Below are 21,636 nucleotides of genomic sequence, written 5' to 3'. Positions count from 1 at the left end.
CAGAAAAATGGACCAACAAGCCAAAGCACTGTCTCAGGAATTAACTTCAGACAAATCAAGGAAATACAAAACTACAAGCCCAATTCTTTCATTGGGCTTTGCAGTCTCTGTCTTTGTCCCAGCTGCAATAATTAACACAGCCTTTCCCTGGTAGTACTCTTTGATTGCTGTCACACCTAATGTAACCCCTACTCAGTCACCCTATGAGCTACAAATCGACTTTTTTACTGGGCGTCAAATCAAAAGCTAATTTCCTGAGCGCCTGATTTCCTAAACCAGTTCAAAGTCTAAAGAGGACATGGGCTCACTGCTGCCAGATCCCCACATAACAAGAGCAGTAAAAAGCTTGATGGGCCCAGGCACCACAGCCAGATACTGTAATTATGATTTTGAATCCCTGCCACAGTGGCATTTTGACTATTTCAGGAGTGCAGCAGGTGCAACGCTGTCATATGAGTCATTCATTTCAAAAAGACACTTAAATGTCAGTAGAAGCTGTAGTAATGAGAAAGAAAAGGTCTTTTTTCTGCAAGATTGTGAGTTAAGTAAAGGAGAGAGCATGGAAGCAAGCAATGGAAAGGTCAGGATTGAGCAGTTTCCTGTTTGCTCATTAGTCCAGAGGAGCCTCCTGAGAAGAGTCAACTTGAAAGTTGTTTGTTTGAAACTGTTGCTGCTTTAAACGCTTTGCTCCAGGGTTGCCGACTCTCACACTTCTGGCATGTGGCACATACGTTCACCTTCAGCCTCACGCTCTTAGAGCTGCCCAAATAATTCTCATACCAAAACACTGTAACAGCGACAGACATGAGCAGGCAAATGTATTATTGTAATAGTCTTTCTGGTGTAGTAACGGTTAAACTAAGTAAATGATGATTATGTACTGTAACCCCCAACCCTCTCAATGCTTGGTATTACTCAGGCCCCCCCCCCCCAGCACCCGATGTGGTGAAGAGAGACTCTAGTTTCACAGTGTTATGTGCTGTAGCAGCAAAACATCTCAGTGTACTGAACTGATCAGTGTTATTTCTTTGCATTCATGGGCTGTATAAGCAGTATATCCACATTTGGCTAAAATGTAGTGCGTAGTAAATGATATGCAAATAATAGCAAAATGTGCAGTAAGCCAACATTACCCAGATGTTGTACTGAATTGGCAAAAATCTCCAGTATACATCAGACTAGTCTACCCTGCTTGCTGTGTCCCACAATGCAAAGTACTGGGATGGTCATAGCAACCAGTTGTTGTTTTTTTTTTTTTTTTTTTTTTGAGGTAAGAAATCAACTGTTTAGACTTTGAATATTGGCAGTTTTACGGAAATCGATGACAGAAAAGGTCACCAACATTTTTGGAGTTGAGTTGAGCCAGCCTGCCCATCCACTACTGTAATGTGAATATTTAGAGTTGGTTCATTGGGGTAAACGTTTGATGGCACAAATTCCCTGGTAAGGGGCCATTAACCAGTTGCAGAATGAGGTGACACTATTGGTTGATGTAATTAGTAGAGAGCCAAATTAACCAATGTGAAAGACATGGTGGAAATTTTGTTACAGTATTAATTTGAGGAAGCATATCCTGTCCAGCGGTTCACCACATAACAGGGGTGAAATTTACCAGTTTTCTGTTACTGCAGCATTCAATGCTGCATCGGTGGTGGTACAATATTAATAGCACACCATCATCAAGATCAACACACCCAGCTCAATCAAGGATCAGAGCAAATGGGGTAACATACACTGCTAAGGAAATATTGTCCTTTATTGCAGTTTATTGCCATAAAAGTACAGACTGGAGGAGAAATGATTGCTTTAATTCAAATGTAGACGGAGACATTCAGAATAGCTGTTTTTATTTTGCTGTCTGGAATGTCGAAGAGTGCTTTTTGTTACCTGTTTACATTTATTGGTGTTATTAGAAAAACCTTTTCACACCCACTGAGCAATTTTCTGAAGGCATAAATTTGCATCTAAATATAAAGCATTGCATGTCTGGATATTTAAAACATTGAGAGACCAGCATTGAAAGAGAAAAATATAGAGGATGAAATTGCGGAGGAGAAATGACGGAATTCACACAAATTTGAGCACTGAGGAGGAAAACATGTTTTATCTGTGCGTGCGAGGAAAGACACGTAAAAAACATCCAGAACAGGAAGAAACACAAAAGAAAATGGAGTCAAGTGAATGAATGAATGAATGAATCTGTGTCATATGGGGAGAAACTATCCACAAGAAGCAATAATGCTTAAAACAACAATGCAATGTGGACCATCTGGAACCCCCCCCCCCAAAAAAGGAAAACACACAAAAGCTGGATTACCATTCTGAGCTAAACACACAGGCAAACTAATGGTAACAGTGGTAACAGAGAGAGAGAGAACTCATAATCAGCGCAAGGCCATGTCTGTTGTTTGTCCTGCATCTTCAACTAATGAGAAAACATTAAGAAGCTCATTTAATAACAATGAAACAAGACCTCGTTAAAGAAGCAGGGACTGTTCACGCTGTGTGTGCGTGTCTGTGTGTGTGTGTGTGTGAGAGAGAGAGAGAGAGAGAATAAAAGCACGTCACCAGAAATGTTTTCTACCCCTTTAAGTCGAACATGTTATGTTAAAGCAAAAAGGTTCTTTCTGTCTGTATCCTGTCTGATAGTCAGTCATTCGACTTATGCACAAACATCAACACATCAAACAAAAAGAAATGTTTCACTAAATTATTGTGACTGTGATACTACATTATTTTACTTCCAAACCTATTTTCTCTCTCATTTGGTTTCTAAGGACTGCATCAACAGTTGGTCATAAAACTTATTGTATATTCTTGACAGTACTCACGTTGTTGTTGTTTAGCCATTTGCATGGGAAAGGTCATATATTAGCATTTGTCTTTTTCAATGAAATTTAATAACTGCTCTTACACAAGCAGTTTACCTGTGACCCCAGCACTGCATTACAGGGAGTGTCACAGCCTGGATCTTAGACTGGAGACAAACAGGTATCCCGAGTGCTAACTTCAATTATTCATTTATTTATTTATTTATTTTTCACAACAAATTGATAAGAAATAATGCACACAAACAGGCAACCTGAATCTTTAATATCAGCAGTGGATGAGTGAGGGTGTGCTGCATGGCTGTTGTGTTGCAAAAGGAAAAGTCGAACTCTAACAGTTGTAACTCTGGAGTCTGTCAGTCCTGATAAAATAACTGTCACTGCTGACTTTTTCAGTCACACAGTCTTTTCCTAACTTCCCTTGTTTGGACACTGGGCTCTGTCTTTGTGGAGCACTTTGGTGCGGTGCAGGTGGTAGTAAAGTGCACCCATCCCAGTGTGTCTGGGGTGCGCTGATGTACTTTTGGGTGCTTTGTGGCCAGGCTCGCTGGGTGCACCTGTGCTACACTTGGATAGTGGCTGTTTTCCTTGGGGGCATCTGGAAGTAATCAGAACTGAACCTTGGTTTATTGTAGCACTTGCATGGGATGACGCATAATGTGGTCAGTGTTATCCCCCACATTCTGAGACTGGATGTCATCTTAAAGCTATCTATTGCAGCAGGCTGGACTATTTTTGGACTTTGCTGATGCCTGACCTTCCGTGTCCACCCACGCTCTTCCCTTTGATCACTTCCTAACAATCCACCCTGGTGACTGTGTGTAGGAGGTGGGGGTATAAATGGTCGTGGTCGGTATATTTTTGGTGCAGCAGGGAAAAAGCCAAAAAACAAAAGGCAAAATTTGTCATTTATTTTGAAAAATGTAACTATTTAACGCGTTGGCTATAATTCTCACTGTAAGAGTTAAGACGCTCAGATATTATTTCCTGGTAAACTCACTCTAGAATTTCTGTTCTTCTGAGTAATAGACTAAATAGATACTTTTGACAGGAATTGTTTGGCCCACAAGGCATACCAAACTGAGACAGTAGCATACTAAGAACAGAGTCATTCGTTTTCGAGCTGATACTTTTTATTAGTCATTGTCATTAGTCATATAAGTCATTGATAATCTATTGCAGGCACGTCTTATGTCATGATTTATGATGCGACTACATCATTAATATTCTCCTTATGAATGCATTTTGGATAAATAACCAAACACAGTTCTTCTTTTGCTGCTCTTCATTAATCCTAACACTAAATAGAAAATCTAGTTTTGACCTAATATTATGAGCAGAAAGAAGATTTTAGTAAATTTCCAGTGAAATGCCAGCAGTAATACAAAGTTTCAGTACTTTATTCAATAGTTTCAGAGTATTATCCAGGATTTATGTCAACTCTCCAAACACTCTGTTTTCAGTTCATTTCCTGCCACTGTTCAGCCTGGGAAATGTACTAAGTGTACAAATTGTAAAAATTCTATGGAGTATATGTACCTGTGAGCTGATATTTATTCATAGTGTTTCCACTATCTGTTTCTGTAAAGTCCGCCTGCTGTGTGCGGAGAATAGACTCAACGTTTTAGCTGTGGCTGCGGGTCTGTGTTCTCTCCATTAGCACAGCCAACTGAAAGGAACCTGCCCTCACCTCTGTTCTGCCTCCAGTGTGGATCTAAACTCACTGTGCTGAATCTGCCTCTTCCTACTTTGATCTTTTCCTTCCTTAAGGTGGTGTTCAGATGGAGGTTTTGACAGGACTATTGATTGACCCTTAGCTTCACTTAAGAGGACATTGTGATTGCTCCAGCAAGCTTAACTATTGACCCCTCTGTGCTATTGTATGTGTACAGTGAGTGTCTGTTACACTAAACATACAGGACCACATGATTGCTGACCGGTTAGTCTGCACTGTACATCTGCATGAAACCATGCAAAAGAACTGAGGAAAGAACAAAAGAAAAAGTAAAGAAAGGAAGGAAAGAAATAAGGAAAGAAGGTAAGAAGCCAAAAAAGAGAAGAAAGAACTAAAAGATGGCCCAAGCCCTCGTCTCTCTCTGTCCATATGTAGTAGATGGTGACTATAACAAACAGCAGGCAGGAGGTTTTTACTGATCCCGTATTGACGAGGGTTCATTAGGAAGAGCGCCGTGCCCTTTAAATGGCACTGTGGGAGATTATCTTCCATCTATCACAACAGCAGGAAGGTCGTCATTACAGGAAAACTTTGGCCCTCGTGTGTTTTTAGGAATAAAAAGTAACAACTTGCACTCTGAGTGCTGTCGATGAGGTACATTACATCCCAGATTCAATAACTGTTAAGTGGATTTTTGAATAAGCACTACCTTTAGAAATTAACTACTGTGACCATAACCTTTTAAATCTAACTCCAACGCTTTTCTGTGGAACTTAAGTATCATTTTTAGATATAGTGTCACTCTGGAAGCCCAGTACATTGAAACTTTTTATATCCTTGACTTTGGTGATGTGATATTACAGATATTGTTGCCATCTCCCTCTATGTCCATCTCCACTCGACATGCCTGGTGTACCGTATGTGAATTTCAAATTTGGGCTAAACTTTCCCACTTAATTGCACAACTCTGTCTCCCAGAGATAACGTTTGTATATGACTAAATTGCAAAACAGCAAATATGTTTTGGCAGAAGTGTAATGCGGCTCAGATTATATTTTCATCAGTGTAACAAGAAAACATTTTTAATGAACGTATGTGCGAAGTTATGCAAAGTTCAAGTTCCAGATTTGGATTTGATGAGACCTAAGGATGGGGTTTTAATTGAATGCCCTTTCGAAAAAGGATTTCTTAAGCACAGAGAAAAAACCAGCTGAGAGATAAGAGGCTCATACATACAGATTATATATTATTCATTCAGAAACTGGATCAGACATACAATTTTTTAGCTTGTTTTTGTGTTTATGTGAGGCCATAGTCGTATTTATTTGATTTCTTTTGTGGTTGGATATCTGGGACACTACATGCATGCTGTGCACATTTGGATGAGGTTGATATATTGTGCTGTTAGATGCATCCTGCAGGCTGACCTTGTTGCCAGTGTGGCTCTTTTACCTCTAGTTCTTTATCAGAACATTAGCTGAGAATCTTCCCTCCTTTACAAGGGACACAGGACACATAGTAAACATTAGATAACGAAAAACCTTATGTAGTGTTTTTTGATGTGAATGCTGTGCAGACACCCATACCACACGATGGATGTATTGAGGCCTTGGAATACTTCCTTTCAAAACACAGATGTATCAGAAGTCTCTCGAAAAGCTGTCTTTTGGAATTGGCAAAGCTGATTTTAAAACACAAGTATGGGATGTTTGCAGATACTTTTTATACTCTGATACATGGAGCGGCGATGGCTAGCTCCTTCTCGCCCTCATTCCCATCCTGCATATGGGCTTATTTCAACATACGTGTATTTACTCTGGCCATGGCTTCAAGGAGCATATATATTCCTGTGGAGGAGGTGCTTAGATAGTGTGTTCTGTTTGTGTAAAGGATCCAAGAGCCATTAGTAGTAGTCATTTTTTACATACCTCAGCTCATGTTGAGAATTTCTCTCTTTTACTATGGCTGATGACAACAGACACATCAGTTTTCTGGATTTATGGATCATTAGAGAAAATAATCTGTTCAGAAAATCTACTGCTTTGAAATACTTTACCAAGGGTAGACCCTGCTCATCCCTCCCTGCTAAAAAAAAAAGTCTTCCTTTCAGTCCGCTTTGCAGATTAAAACATATTTGCCAGAAACAGAATGGTTTTGAATGGTTTTGACAGAGCATGAATGTAATTTTAAACAATTTTCAGCAACGACAATACAAGAAATCTGTCCTAAGTGATGCTGCTACAAAATAAAAGATGTATCTAAGTCTGATCCCTTAAACAATAAACCTACAGTGAAATCAAATGATCATATATTACTAACAGTAAAGTATTCTGAATGTGCAGCACTGGCATGTACTTGAAACTAACTGCCAACTCAATGATGAATGACCTCTCATGGTCTGATAAGAGACCATCTGGTACACTCGTTTACCTTCTCCTCAATCAGTATTGGCTCAAGCTACTTTAGCAGCTATTCCTGAGGGCAAATGCTACTGTGGTAGTTATAGTCAGTGCAGTTACACTCACTGCTGTGACAGATTCAAACATCCTCACACAGGTCAAGAGATGCTTATAAAAGGATTTATTTCACGTCACACTGTCAGTCATTTATGTTATCAGTTGCCCCCGTGTTAAGTCGTATGTTGGAAAGACGAGTGGGAGCATTGAAAACTGCTATTGCTGAACATGGAAGGACTATTAGAAGCAAAAACATGAATTATCCAGTAGCAGCACATTTTCTTGAATCTAATCATCCTGTTTTATCTCTAAGATATATTGGAATTGGAAAAGGTATCACTTCCCCCAGGAGGAGGTAATTAGGATGGTTTACTGTTCAGGAGGGATCACTATTGGATTCACCATCTGAGAATGCCGTCACCTCGTGGATGGAATATAGATTATGACTAATGTACCTCAGTTTATTGGACATTTAGGTAAAAGTGTTTATGATGTTCATTTGGAGCTGATATTCAGCTTTTTCTGTATATCTATGACAAATCTATGAGAAATGAATGTCTTTTTTTAAACATTTCAGAAGATGCTTAACCAAAAACTTTGATGTAAAATTTTAATCACTACATGTGGTCTGAGACAGAGCGAGTCTTTTCACTTTGAAGTCATTTGATTGGCTGTGGCGCCTGTCACTGTGTGTTTGAAGTTTTGATTCGTTTAAGGCCTCTTGATGTTGTTTCTCACCCTAATGTGGATCAGGATTATCTAATCACCATGAGATGTGTTACAATGGTCTGGCCCATATAACATACCAGTGCCTGGGTCTTACTGTGAGTGTTGATCTTGAAGAAGGCCCGATGGCCGAAACATCACGCTCATAAAAGGGAAGTGCATATGGAGCCAAAGTGTGCGGCATTACTTTTTAAATCTCAGAAAAAATGAGACATTATGTTCTACAAAAACACTTTTGTGTGCTGATTGTTTAGATCTTCTGTGCTGCCAGCTTTAAGATGTTTGTGAAGCTTCCATCTTTTACAGCTTGTAGCTTCTTTGCAGCAGATTTGATGCTGATATTGAGCTTCAGGTGATCATTGTTGCACCGTGTGATGAAGCTCTCTGTCAGTCCTCTGTAAAAATAGTCTGTCTGACAACATGTTTCTCGGTGGGAATGATGGAGTCATTCATGTCAATGCAGTGAAAACACTTAATACCTTTTATTAAATGCCTTCCGCATTTTTCCTGTACATATTTTAATGAGTCTGGACAGACTGATGTAAACTGCAGTTTGGCTGGTTGTGACTATATGTGAGGCAGGAATTGTAGTAACATAACAAGGAACTCAACGTTTCTGCAAACTGTTTATGGGCTGTGCAAAATGTTCATGTATGTATGTGCAAAACTGACTGTCAAGGTATTTCATTTGTTTTCCCGACACCATCCGCTCCTGGCAATTAAAGCATGATGAATGTTTTTTCATGTGTAGAGAAATCATAACATGCGGTAAAGGTTAGGGAGAGATCGTGGTCTTGGTTGAATATCTAAGTAGTCAGTGCTGACTTGAAGCGTAAGATGGGGCACACTGACTTTGGGGGCCTCACAAACGACAGGTCAAAATGTTAAAGTCAAAGCAGCAGAGACTGAAATATTTAGATTTTTAGTCCCGAGTATGTTTTAAGCTCCAAAAAATACTGGATATTTCATTTCCCATAGGGAAATTAAATAATAATATCTTGATAGAGTTTTTCGTTAGACCTTCCCGACTGGTAACCAACTATGTCTTTCAAACTCAGTTTACAGCCAGGGCCACCTCTGTATTCTGTATTGGGAAAATCTTTGCTGCAGCAATTAAAATTCCTCCAGAATGTATTTTGTCAAAGCAGATTAAAAACCTAAAAATGTATTTGAAGGTTTAAAACATGACTTCCATGCCTTCTCTCAATTTCTGTTATTTGCTCTCTCCTCTTTTTAACTTTGCTGTCGTCTTTTTATTCACTGATCCAGGAAGCCTCTGAAATAGGAGCACTGGTCTGATGATTTATTTCTGGTCAGATTATTATGTAAGAGCTCTACTAACCTCATTAAAACTGAAGCGGCCGACAGGTCGTCAGTAAACAGATGTTTTGAAAGTGAGTCTGTTCAAAGAAAACGCTTAACTTTTAAGACAAACTGAATCTTAATGTGTACAAAGAGCCAAGCTGTGTTATAATGTGCTCTGACTGCTCTATTTAACAGTGTGAATGAACAGCCTAACTGAATTTGAATCAAAGTGAAATTCTGCAGGGAACAAATGTACTTTTTTTTTCTTCAGCCTCACATCCATCTGGCCTGAATGGTTTGCCTTAAGGAGACAAAAAAGCAATTTAAAATAGTAAAAGACTGACTGAAGCACTAAATATTAATTATTAGTTCATTATTAATTTTTTTGCATTTCATTGAGGTGTCTCTCTTTAGCCATTTATCTTTATCTCCTTAGCAGAAAGGGGATTTCATGCAGCACGCAAAATATTAATTTTCAAAGGAAATGTAGACTTAAATTACAACTCTAATCTGTGATGGTTGATGGCTTGAAAGATGTATTATAAGTAACATTTGATAACATACGTTTCAAATTGTCTGTCATTTTTGCAAAGCATGAAAAGCAATGAAAGAAGAGCCCAGAGGGAAGGCTAAGAGGATAAAACGAACAACAGGCAAGAGAAAAGAGAGGGTGAGAGGGGACTGATGAAGCAGCCATGGAGAAACAAGGGGATGGAAAATGATGAAAGTAAAGTGAAAATAGCAGTGAGAGGAGGACCCCCCCCCCCCCCCAAAAAAAAAAAAAAAAAAAAAAAGAGATGGTGAGGGACAGGCAGCGGCATATCAGAGCCACAGAGACGCAGAGAGTGATGAAAGATGTTGTGCTGTAGAGGAATCAAAGCAGCAGACTGAGTTTGTACATCAGAGTTTAGGACAAGGACAGAGATAGAAAGCATAGCTGATGTGTAATAAGTCCTTAATGTCTGCTGTCGCTGGGATGTTTGTAGATTTGTGCATGTTTTTTCTTTAATTTGATGATAAGCATTTTCAGTATGGGGTGTTATGGATGCAGTTTGTCTCATTTTTTTTTTTTTTTTAATCACATTGCTTCAGGTGGTTACTCAGTGGCCTCTCTTTGAGTGGTGATGGTGTTTGTTCACCGAGCACCAACCTGCCAAACGTTCCCCCATAATAACAGGCCCAAGTTACGCTGCGGTTGCCATGGAGTCTCCAGGGGTGACGGGCAGAGAATAGAGCATGGTCTCCTTAATTAGAGGAGATTGTGCATGATTAGACCGAGGCTGGGCCAAAAGACGAAAGCATACGAGTACACATGCACACACACACACACACACACACACACACACACACACAATACTGCTGAGGTGCTATAGGCTGCAGGTAACAGTGTGGGTGGACAGTGAATGTCAAGCATCTACAGGCAGTCAAAAACAGTCCGGATCATCGTGTCATACTGCCTGCATTTCTGATGTATGCAAAGCTGCAAAGTCAGGTTCCTCAACCACAGCGAACGGGGGAAAAAAGCTATATCCTGCATTTATATACATTCATGTAAGTCGAGCAAATAACATATAAATTGTCCATCAGGTGGGGAGGAAAGAATGGTAGAAAAACAAAAAAATGAGAAATGGTATGCACATAAATGGCATTGTTGTTAATGCACCAACCCAACTTTAAATCATATTTAACTTCCCTGAAAGGGACCTGATACTTTATGAAGGGTTTTATTGCCCGATCTTTGTTTGATTCAATTCTACCATGTTTTTCAGACGCACAACAGGTAGAGGTGCTTTTTTCCAGCCCTGAGCAATGTCTGCATTCTTCCTCTGCATACAGCTCCATCCTCCGCAGTGACATGGCCTTTACCTTCCTAAATGTATGTTGGTCTAGTTCTTTTGGGCATATAATTCAAGATCTATCAGCTCAAAGGTACTCCGCTGAGTTTTTGATGCCTAGCAGCGCTATGCAGCAGTGTTTTAATGAACACATGTCATATGTCGCCCATGATGTAAAGCTGCAAATATATATGACTTCATACATCTTATGTGTGCATATCAAAAGACATACACACATACATTTGAGATGTCAATCTTACCAGAGTATGGATAGTGAATTTAAATGAGCTCTTAACTTGTAAACTGGTTGTCTACCCCAGTGGCAGGGTTGACATTTTTACTATCATGTCGTGGTGATTCTCTTGTAAATAGATTCATATTTATTGCTATGGACGTTTTGAAGGCATATGATGCATCATATTCTTTATTGTTGTTTCTATTATTTTTATTTGTTTAGAATATTTGCTCCAGCTATTATGTTTATTATGTCTCTGCTTTCACCAAAAAGTCAAATGCCCCCTAGTGGAATAGGGGTGAAAACACGTACAGCTTTCTTGATGTACAGTAGATTAGGTTAGGCGTGTTGGCGTGTTTGTGTGTAGCTGTTTGCTGCATCGCACCAGATGGAGCATACTTACACTGAGTGCCTGTCGCATGCCGAGATATCTATCAAATTGTAATATGCATATCTGTTGATGCGCATACGCATTTGTGTGCATGTGAGATCGTGTGCGGGTGCGTGGTGGATATGTTGCACTAAATAAGGTGTAGCATACATTATGTACATCTGCCCTGTCAGTCTGTGTGTGAGCCACATCTATTATATGACATGATCACCGCCAGTGCAATGCCTGTATTACATTTGTGTAAAGTCTGTGTCTCCATTGTGAATCTACTGGATACAATCTAGTATGTGTCATTTAAACTGGCACATACATACGTCTATAACTGTGCGTCTCACAAGCTCTGGCCTGGTTACTTGAACCATGTGGGCTTTGACATGCTGGACAAATGAGGAAAATATTCAAGTGGAATGTACAGAACTTCTCCGGCAGAGTCTCTTTGGGTCGTAAGACAGGCAGGTTGTTGTTGCGTCAGCAGTAACATGAACACTGTACTGGATTAACACCGTGAAGAGGTAGCCGAACCTAAAGGTGCAGCTTTCCATTTACCGGTCAGTGTATGTTCCAGCCCTCATCTTGGGTCACAAGCTTTGTGTAAACGCAAAAAGAATGAGATCAGAGTTAGAGGCAGAGGAAATGAGTTTCCTTCTGAGGGAGAGAAGCTCAGACAGTCAGAAGGAGACAGGAGGAGACCTGCTCCTCCTTGTTGAAAGGAGTCAGTAGAGGTGGTTCTGGCAGCTTGCAGCGTTTCTGTATTTGAAAGTGTTTTATTTGCAGCAAACTGTGTCATCAAAGTGATGACGACGATATCTTCATCTTTATCTTCATCAAAGTGGCAGCGCCTTAAACTTTCTTGGCCACTCTACTGAGTCATTAGATGAAAGCTACAGTTCTTTAACTTATAATTTACCTCCACTTTTTAATGATACTTGAGCAAATTTTTACACTGCAGTGATTTCTTTTGACTATGAGATCGTAGATCATTTGTGTGTGTAGTCAGGTGCACTGTAGCCCTCCGTGACCTGGGCTCAATGTCATCTCATTTATTAGTGTTAATAGAGGTAGGTGGAACTGAGGATTGTAAAGAATTGTGTTTTCGTTCATACTGTATGTTGCTTTCTCACCTTGATAATGAACAGCGTGAATGAAAATGATGCACAGCAAGCATTACAAGAAAAGAGAGGTTTAACTCTCTGTCTTTTCCCACAATATTTTTGGACCAATGTCGAAGAATAACATGCTGCATCCTGTGATTTATTGCCTGATAAAACCTGAAAGTTCCCTATAGCACACATTATAAAGTAAACTTCAGATATCAGCTCTCCTCTGGCCATGGAAATGCTTCTTTTCTACATTTAATCTCAGTGAAACAGGTTCTCATTTCATTGTACATGGAAATGCTTATCATACTGTGGTGACAAAGGAGCTTTTGGGAAGAGTAAAAGCTCAAGTAAAAGTAATTTAGTCTGACAGACGTTTTGACAGTTATTTTCTTTGTGCCTTTTTGAATAGGTTTACGCACAGACACGCATCCTGCATGAGGAGTAATTTGCTCTATTACAGCATAGACACGCATTCGGACACATTATTGATTGTCATTTAATCTACTTTATTTCTCTTTTCTGCTTTCCCTTTTACACATACACACTCACACAGCAGTGTGGCAGCCATTCTCCAAAGATAGATGTCCAAGCACACACACGCACACACATACACGTTGTGCATACATAATTTATGGGGACACATCCTAAAATTTCATAATTAACATTATGGGGACCTGCATTTTGTCCCCACAAGGAAGATGAGTCCCTACAATATGACTGTGTAAACAGATTTATGTCCCCACAATGTACGGAAAGAGAGAGAGAGAGAGAGAGAGAGAGAGAGAGAGAGAGAGAGAGAGAGACAGAGAGAGATTCAGTTATTCACTTTATGTCCTTGTAATCATGTATTTGTCAAGCTTTGATGTTTTCTTTATGGCACTTTGGGCAGTATGGTAATTGCATTTTAAACCCGTGAACACTCATTGACATTTAGAATGACACCTAGAAAACACCTTGTCCAATAAGCTCTCCACTTGAATGATTCAAATATTTTGTAGCTGTAGCCATTCCTTGTAGTTGTGGGTGGACATTCATGGTCCCCAGATGAAGCCTACTGTGGTGATCACCTGACCTCCCCTCCAGCGTCAGATCAAAATTTCAATTTGTCCAATGCTTTTCTTTACAATGACCTTTCCAGCCTCACAGAGCCATTAACGTGGAGTCTCTTTATGTATTATAAAGGTGAAATACCAATTAGAAGTCATTATAAGGACTATAATTTCAAATACAGTACAAAGTACAAAGCCGCTATTTATAGTTAACTGACCACTTTACCGCCATGCTTACATAGTGGTACATGTGCAGTGTTAGCGCTCTGCTCAACCCACTTTGGAAAAAAAGTTTTTACAAACTGTGAAGTATGTGTGTGTTTTCCTCCATTCCCGCCTCGCCCCGCCTCTTCACGTGCATGCTCAACAGCACGTTTAATGCATTGAAAGTGTCCTTGCTGCATCATTTATTTTATGTACAACAGTAAAAGAGGATTTACTCAGTCTTAACTGCGTGGCAATCGCGCTCGTGTTGAGCTGCTTCTCGAGTGACAGATTTACTATTGCTTTATTCTTCACAGTTTAAGTCACAGCTCTGTGGATCTGTCATCTCTCCGGGTGACTGAGACGCTCGCCCTCTCCCTCTCTCTTCTCTCTTCCTCCGTGTCTCTCAGATCCTCTCTCTCTCTCTCTCTCTCTCTCTCTCTCTCTCTCTCTCTCTCTTCCTCAGATTTAAGTTGTCACAACTCAGTGCTGATGGGGTGTTAATCTATAACACTGCATTTCCTCCTCTCCTCCACTCCCTTGTTCCCCTCCGGTGTTCTGCAGGAGCACTGTGTTTGCTTGCTCAGCACTTTTCCTCTCCCTTTCCCTTGCTTCTCTGTATATTCTAATGACACTGCAGTAGTTGGGGATGTTTGTGTGTGTCCTTGTGAAGAAGTCATTCGAGGGTGATCTGGAAGTTTCTCAGACCTGGGTATAAATATTGCAAATTGTTTGGATGACTGTAGATGGATGAGACAGATAGTGGGTCTGAAAGCCAGACCAGAAATAGCGGGTCAAAGGGGCACTGTGATGCATCGCTTTGTCTCAGTGTTCAGAGAGCTGTTGGCAATATTTTTCCTTCATTCACTTTATATTAATCAGACAAAAACCTTGAGATTGCTCTCAGGTCTTCTAATAAGCTTCTTTCTTGTATGTCTCTCTGCAGGTGGAAAGGTGTACGCGTTCGGAGGAATGGGAGTCGACACAACACCACAGGCTTTGGTGAGGGTTTATGAGGCAGAGAAGGACCAATGGCAGCCATTGACCTCCATGCCAACGCCGCGGTACGGAGCCACGCCCTTCGTAAGAGGAAACAAGATCTACTTGATGGGTAGGAAACTAGATCCCGTCATCTTATTTCTCTCTTTTCATTTCTCAATGTTTAATTCACCAACACTGTGTTTCTATCCCAGTGGTTCCCAGACTCTTTTATACCGTGGTTCCTCTTCAAAGTGACTGTTTCCTCACAATGCACAACCATGCGACCATGTCGGCTAAAAATGACACTGTGGATATTTGCTGAAATAATGTATTCTGAAAGAATCACTGTGCATGTGATGTATGTACAGAGTCTGAAGGCTGCTATCACATTCATCTGCTGAAAGTTTCTCTGTGCACATTGAAAATCCAGCTTTGACCAGTGTGATGTGGAAACATGAAGCCTCCAACTCTGAGAATGGATGGATGATCATAGATATTGAATTTGTTTTTTAATTTTAAGGATTTTAACAAGACAAATAAATTTTTTTTGTGGAAAAAACACATCAGAAACACATTACTCATCAAAGTACAGTACTTCATATACATCTTTTTCTATGTTTCACAAGGAAAAAGGGACTGAAGTTATAAATGAATAATAATGATGATACGTTTGATGATACGTTTTATTTACATGGCTCTTGGCAAGCATAGAGCACAAACGACTTTCCAAAAGAAATAAAATAAAATACAGAATAACAATATTACTATGGAGCATTAAAGAAGAATATAGTAGAATATGGCACTTCCCCGTCTGTCATACCAGCTCCATCATCACCGAAAATATCTTGGAAAAATCCTGGAAAATGATCTCTAGTTAAGAGTGGGAACCCTGCTAGACCTTGGTGATCCCCTGAGTTGCCCTCTAGCGCCACCATGAGGTGACATTTTTCAGTGAAATGTCTCAACAAACATTGCATGGATTGTCCAAACATTGGTTAGACAATCATGTAGATGGATTAGAATCACTTTGATGATCTCTTAGCTTTTCATCTAACGCCATCATCAGGTCAAAATGTTAGTTTCTCCGATACTTTAGTTTATGAGTAAGTATCTACAAAACTAATCAGATTCTCATCAGCCTTAGCTGTACTTTGTTTAATGCTAATTACCACATGTTAACATGTATGAGGCAGAATAAGCTGGCTTCCCCTACTGACCAAAAGCAAATAGCTTTCACTGCACTGTGTGATTTTCTTCAGTTAGCTCAGGTTTGGTCATGTTGAGGGCCAAGATGTATAAACATTCATCTATTTTTGGTGGCAAATCTTTCCATGATTTGACTTTTAAAATTTCTGACTGCTGGGTACCTACAAAATGTTGGAAAGTGTGTTGAGTCAATATGATAAACTATTGTGATATCTATTTTGAACTCAGGTAATAATTGCCATTTTTCCCTAATTCTTTGAGCAATGGTTTTAAATATTAATAACGATAATAATAAGAAGTATGGATGAGAAGCCTGGCTGAAAACAGTGAATAGGAGTCCAGCTGTTCTGTGAGCAGGTCACAAAGAAAGGAGTTGTTACCTCGCTGAGAAGTTGGAGGTGTGCAGCCTGTTGCATGCAGTGCTTCATCTAACAGCTCACCGTGGCTCCTACGTGTTGTTGCATTACTCCCTGCAATGTTTCAAACTGGTCCTCTTTCCAAAAGTGCTGAAAATGGCTGTTGGCTTGTTTTGTAGGCGCATTTTTGATAAACGACAATGTTCAGTCCTAAGCTCGCTGTCAAACGTGTTGCATTTACTATGACTGCTTCATAAAAAAGGCTAACTCCTGTTTTGCCAGTTAAATGCTTTTAATTTGAAGTTGCAGCTGTAGGAAATGTTTGGCTTACATTTGCAGTAATTAAATACAGATTTTTTTTCCTGGAATGTTGAAACTGACTCATAAAACTGCAAAGATATAAATACTGCAATACTTTCATCAGTAGACCATAGAGTTGCTCTCCATTGTGTTAACTCACTCAGTGACAGATAGGGATTTAGAAGAAATGTATTTAAATGAAAATCTTTGAGAAAGTTACTTTAAAGCACCACTGGGAACCATTGCTCTCTCCCACTACTTGTATTTGTCTCTTCTTTGTTACACACTGACACACAGTCTCTCTGACATCACCTGAGAGTCCAGTTTAGGGATTATGTAGAGTGAGGAGGGACACGTTCAAACTCTTTCTCAAGGACATTGAAAGCTGTTGATGGATGGCCTATTTGAAGTGCCTCAGTTCTCAGTTGTGGGACCATTTGCAACCTCTACACTACTGTGATTCACACTCTCACTCTGTTTATAGAGAGAAGATAAAAGGATATTAACTTTAAATTTGCCCACTCTCCCTGAAGTTGTGGTTGTACATACTATTTTTTTTACTTTGTTGCACAAAGACCTGCTGAACCATGCGTCTCGAAATGTGCGAGTGTTGTACTGTTTTCAGCTAAATTTATCTGCCTGGTGCTTTTAGAGTAGGGAGAGGAACGGATGGAAACACTCTCGTCCATCAGACTCTCTCTAGGGTCAAGGAGTCTCACAGTTTTAGGACAAATTGATCAGAAGCCCAGAGTTGCAGTTAAAAGCTGCTGTATAACAGGAAAAAGCGATGTGCGTTCAGAGCGACTGTTAGGCTGCTACGCTAAACTGGGTTTATGATGAAGCGTAAATCTAAGACTAGCGGGACCATATCATAACCTTCCCTAGGTGGATGGTGGTGTGTGAGACAAAGTCTGTTGTCTCAGTCTCTTGTCTTCAAAATTCCGTTTGGTTTCTTCCTCATGATGTGTCCTATTCTTACTCAAGCTCAAAAATCTCTCCGGAGACAGATGAAACTCTCCCACCTCCAAGTGTGATGTCAGTCATGGACCTGTTTTATTCAGCCTAAACCACGCCTACTTCTATTAGACATATAAAACATAAAATGCTGCAGCTTTCCCATCACAGCGGCCCTTTGTTTTGCACTTCCCTCAGAGCACAGTTATCATCCAGTCGTTTTCCACCCGTCATCAGAGGTTGCATTTGTTCTCATTATCTCTTGTCTCTTTGGGGGGCTGTTATTGCTCATTGACACTTGGTCAAAATTTCACATCACTGCTGAGAGAGAAATTGGAGTCAGATGAGGCAGGGGACGATCATTTTGTCTCATTGAAGAAGCATTTTGCTCAGAGATTAATCCATTTCACTACCCGCTACAAGCAACAGAGTTCACGTTCAGCACAGCAGAGCTGCAACCTCCTGAGAGCAGGAGCTTTGGTCATTTCCATATCAATGTTTTTCTCTATTGCTCCACCAGAGGGATACAATAACTCTTTGCCTACATGCAGGGGCTGAAATAGCTCAATACAATAAGTTTTTCCATTTGATGCTGTTTTACATTTACTGCTACATTTCAGAGGGAAATACTGGACTTTGTACCGCACTATATTTATTTCCAAATTGTTGTTACTAGTTACTTTGTGGATAAAGATTTAAAAATACTTGTGATTATTTTATAAAATATGATTCATTGTTACTAAAAGGCCAAAACTCAGATTGAATTAGCATCATTTACTCTAGCTGCAGCATAAAAATGCTGATTGGATGTCATAAAAACAAAATAATACAATAGATAATAAAATCCTCACAGAGTCATACTTCAAGCATGTTTTGCTTCTAACTTCTGTGCATCTTCAGTAATATTTTGAATGCAGCACTTTTATTTGTCATGGAGTATTTTTACTTTCATGCTGATGAAACCTCAGGGAATTATCATCTGACTCTCTCTCAGTGCTGTTGCCAGCAGCAGGAAGTAACAAGATGAACCCCCTGTACACGACCTGCTCAGCACCAAACAACAAACACAGTTACTGGCTAGCTGATGAATATGGTGGAGGATTTAGCAGCTCAAGTTATTTCCCTCAGGAGGTGGTCGAGACTAAACAGAGCAGGAAGAGAGTTATGTAATATTATAATCTAACATTTACAGTGGTGTCTTTGGACTTGTAGTTTGGTAGTTTAAAGAAATTCTCTGCAGAGGACCTGTGTCTGTAATTCGGTCTATCCAGTGTATCTCTTATCTGTAATTAACACTAATACGACCACTAGCAAGTTGGACCACCATAGAAACAGCTGTGAGAACCTGTGGTTTGAACTTTTTACGTCTGACAGAAAAAGAAGTCATCTCCTTGCTGGTTATAATAACAAGCAGTGGTTCCCAACCTTCTCTTGTTCTGCCTTCACGGCACCGTCAGATGGTTTTGCGTACCCTTCATTTTTCCCTTCTGATAGAAGAGCTGGCTTCATAGAACGGTTGGATGGCATTTGTTTTGTTTTTCAGTCTAGTTCGCATTCATACTACTTGGAGTAACAGAGGCTGGAGTTTTCTTTAAACAGCTGTTTCCCCATTATCACATTTTGACATTAACTCTCACTCAGTATGTGGTTTTCCTGCTCTGTCAATCACAACATGTGGCATTTTGGTGTTAAAACGAAATTGCGTTGGTGAACGAAGTGTATTTCTCCAATAAAGACAGTTACAGAGATCCATGAAGACATGTGGCTCCTAACTATTGGCTTTGAGCAGCTCAACCTTGCACTTTTGATTTATGACCATACCTGTCAAGTCTCATGTCTTACCTGGGATTTTACTGTTGTTTTTCTGGCTGCTCCCAACCGTGAAATGAACATCTCGTGGACTGTCACACTACAAAGAAAATAAAAATTGTCTGTCATAATCGTAGTTCAGCGCACTACATGGCCTCAGCTCGCTGTCAGGAGAGGTGGTGATGGCTCTGAAGCATTGTGCACTGCAGATTAGAAAGGTATGCTGGACAGCGATATGTGCCAGTGGAGTTAGTGGAGGAGCAGATAGACCTATTCTGTAAAATAGAAGAAGGAAAAATTAGGTAAACGTGATCCAATAAAAAGGAAGTTTGCCCACAAATAAAACGTTCTTATCTCCTCTGCAGACTAGCTAATGATGAGTCCCTGGGAGAGAAGGGGATGCTCATCTGAAGTGCACCTATGGACACCAGACATGCACTCACAAATACACACATGGGAGTTAAATCATATTATATCACATTACACACAGAGTTATGAGCAATGCGCCAACAGAATAATGCAATATTCATGCTGTTTGTTTTATAACTGGATAAGCAGGCCCAATATTTCTCTCTCTCTCTCTCTCTCACAGTCATGTAGTGTGCGTGTAATGTCTGTTCACTTGCAGCACTTGGAAGGTTTACCGTACCTTGTAAATTCATGTTGCTTCTTCAGCTGCTGCTCCACTCTGTGTGTTTGGATAAGTGAGTGCTTGAACCCCCTTTGATTTAAATTCTGTGCATTCCCAGTGAACAGCAGACTTACTGGCATATGATGTAACTCATCAGGCTTTAGGCTGCTTTAAAATTCTTCTGTCTCTGTGTGTGTGCATGTATACAATTTGAGATAAAGGATTTCTGTGCTGTCGTTGTCAGGGTTGGTAATCAGCAAACAAGTGGAGCTGAAAAGAGGCTGTCAGCAAGTCAAAGATAATCAAAGATAAATTCTTCTTGTAACAGACAGATGCACATAAACACATAGGGCACATAAAGGCTACAGTACTTCCATTATTACGTGAGTATCGTATTGCATGAGTGAATGAATGCATATTGCATGTTCTTGAATGAGGAGATGTATATGTGGAATATATATTAGGACATGCTGTATGGTTAGTATGTTATGGTGCATTTGGTTTACGTTAAAGTAGATACAACTGAAAACAACACTGCGAGTCTACAGTCATGCTACCAGTAAGCGTAGCCTCACAAGGGAATGGCAACATATTCATAATCACAATGCTAACATGCTGGTGTTAGCAGGTATAATATTTACCGTGTTCAACATCTTAATTTAGTGTACTGCTATGCTAACATTTGCAAATTAGCATACAGCACTTCATTTGTGCAGTGGATAAATAGGACAGCTACAAGGATCACAGACAATCAATGCACTGTCTTAGCCATGATTACTTAATCATTGTGCTCAGCCATGATACACAAGATAAAATAAATAGTTCAGTAGACGGATGGAGGAAGGTAAAACAAAGCTAAATATGGCTCTGAGGGGCAGGGACCAACAGTAATTCAGTGTCGTGAGGTTGCAGTAGGTTTCTAGGGTGTGTTTGGTGTCTTCAGCTGTTTGTGAGGAGTTGATGTGGAACATCTCAGGATCTGACCTCCAGCAGTGTCTGTATGCAGGGTAAACAGGACTGGGAAGATAACAGAACCTTGTGATGCCCTGGCAGACAACAGGTTGTTGGTCAGCTCCTCCTTTTCTTTGGCTTCTGCTTGCTTGTTGACCTGCAGTCAGAGCTGTTCAGGCTCTCTCCAAACTTCACACATTTCTCTGGTCTAGGGTTGGGGTGGGGTTTTGTTATTTGGGACACCAGCCAATGTCTAACATCTCTACAGACATCCCTGGCTTTGCCCTCCTGGGAGAGCCTCTTTACCTCCTCCTTATAAACTCTTTTACCTTCTTCTGTTTCCTTATTTAGTCTCACGTTTGGCCTCAGTCCTGTTGCCAGAAGTGAAGGCTATTTTAGTTTGTTTACAGATTCTTTGTGATCCAGGGTTTGTTATTTGAAAAGACTTCAACATTTTTTATTGGGACAAGCATGTCCTCACAGAAAGGGATGTGATCAGTGATGATACGAGTCGCCTGTTCCCCAGTCAGTGCACCCGTAGCAGTGTGATAACCCTCTCTGTTTGTAATGTTGTGCAGTGGGTGGCGACTGTCTGACGGAGTTGTGATAAGATGTACTTAGGGGGGTTTCTTGTATGCTCTGTG

At 40.2% G+C, this 21,636-nt stretch overlaps 1 protein-coding gene across 2 annotated transcripts in view; it reads left to right on the top strand.

The window, feature by feature from the left end:
• Positions 1-21,636, top strand: part of klhdc8b (kelch domain containing 8B) — a 174,966-nt gene that overhangs the window by 106,696 nt on the left and 46,634 nt on the right. For both annotated transcript variants that reach the window (XM_076740372.1, XM_076740371.1), the window contains one exon: positions 14,751-14,915. In XM_076740372.1, coding sequence (XP_076596487.1) covers positions 14,751-14,915 — 165 coding nt within the window. The remainder of the gene's footprint in view (positions 1-14,750; positions 14,916-21,636) is intronic.

Source organism: Chaetodon auriga, chromosome 10, assembly GCF_051107435.1.
Source record: "Chaetodon auriga isolate fChaAug3 chromosome 10, fChaAug3.hap1, whole genome shotgun sequence".
Lineage (NCBI taxonomy): Eukaryota > Metazoa > Chordata > Actinopteri > Chaetodontiformes > Chaetodontidae > Chaetodon > Chaetodon auriga.
The sequence above is the reverse complement of the archived record's forward strand: the minus strand, read 5'-3'. Positions and strand labels throughout refer to the sequence as shown.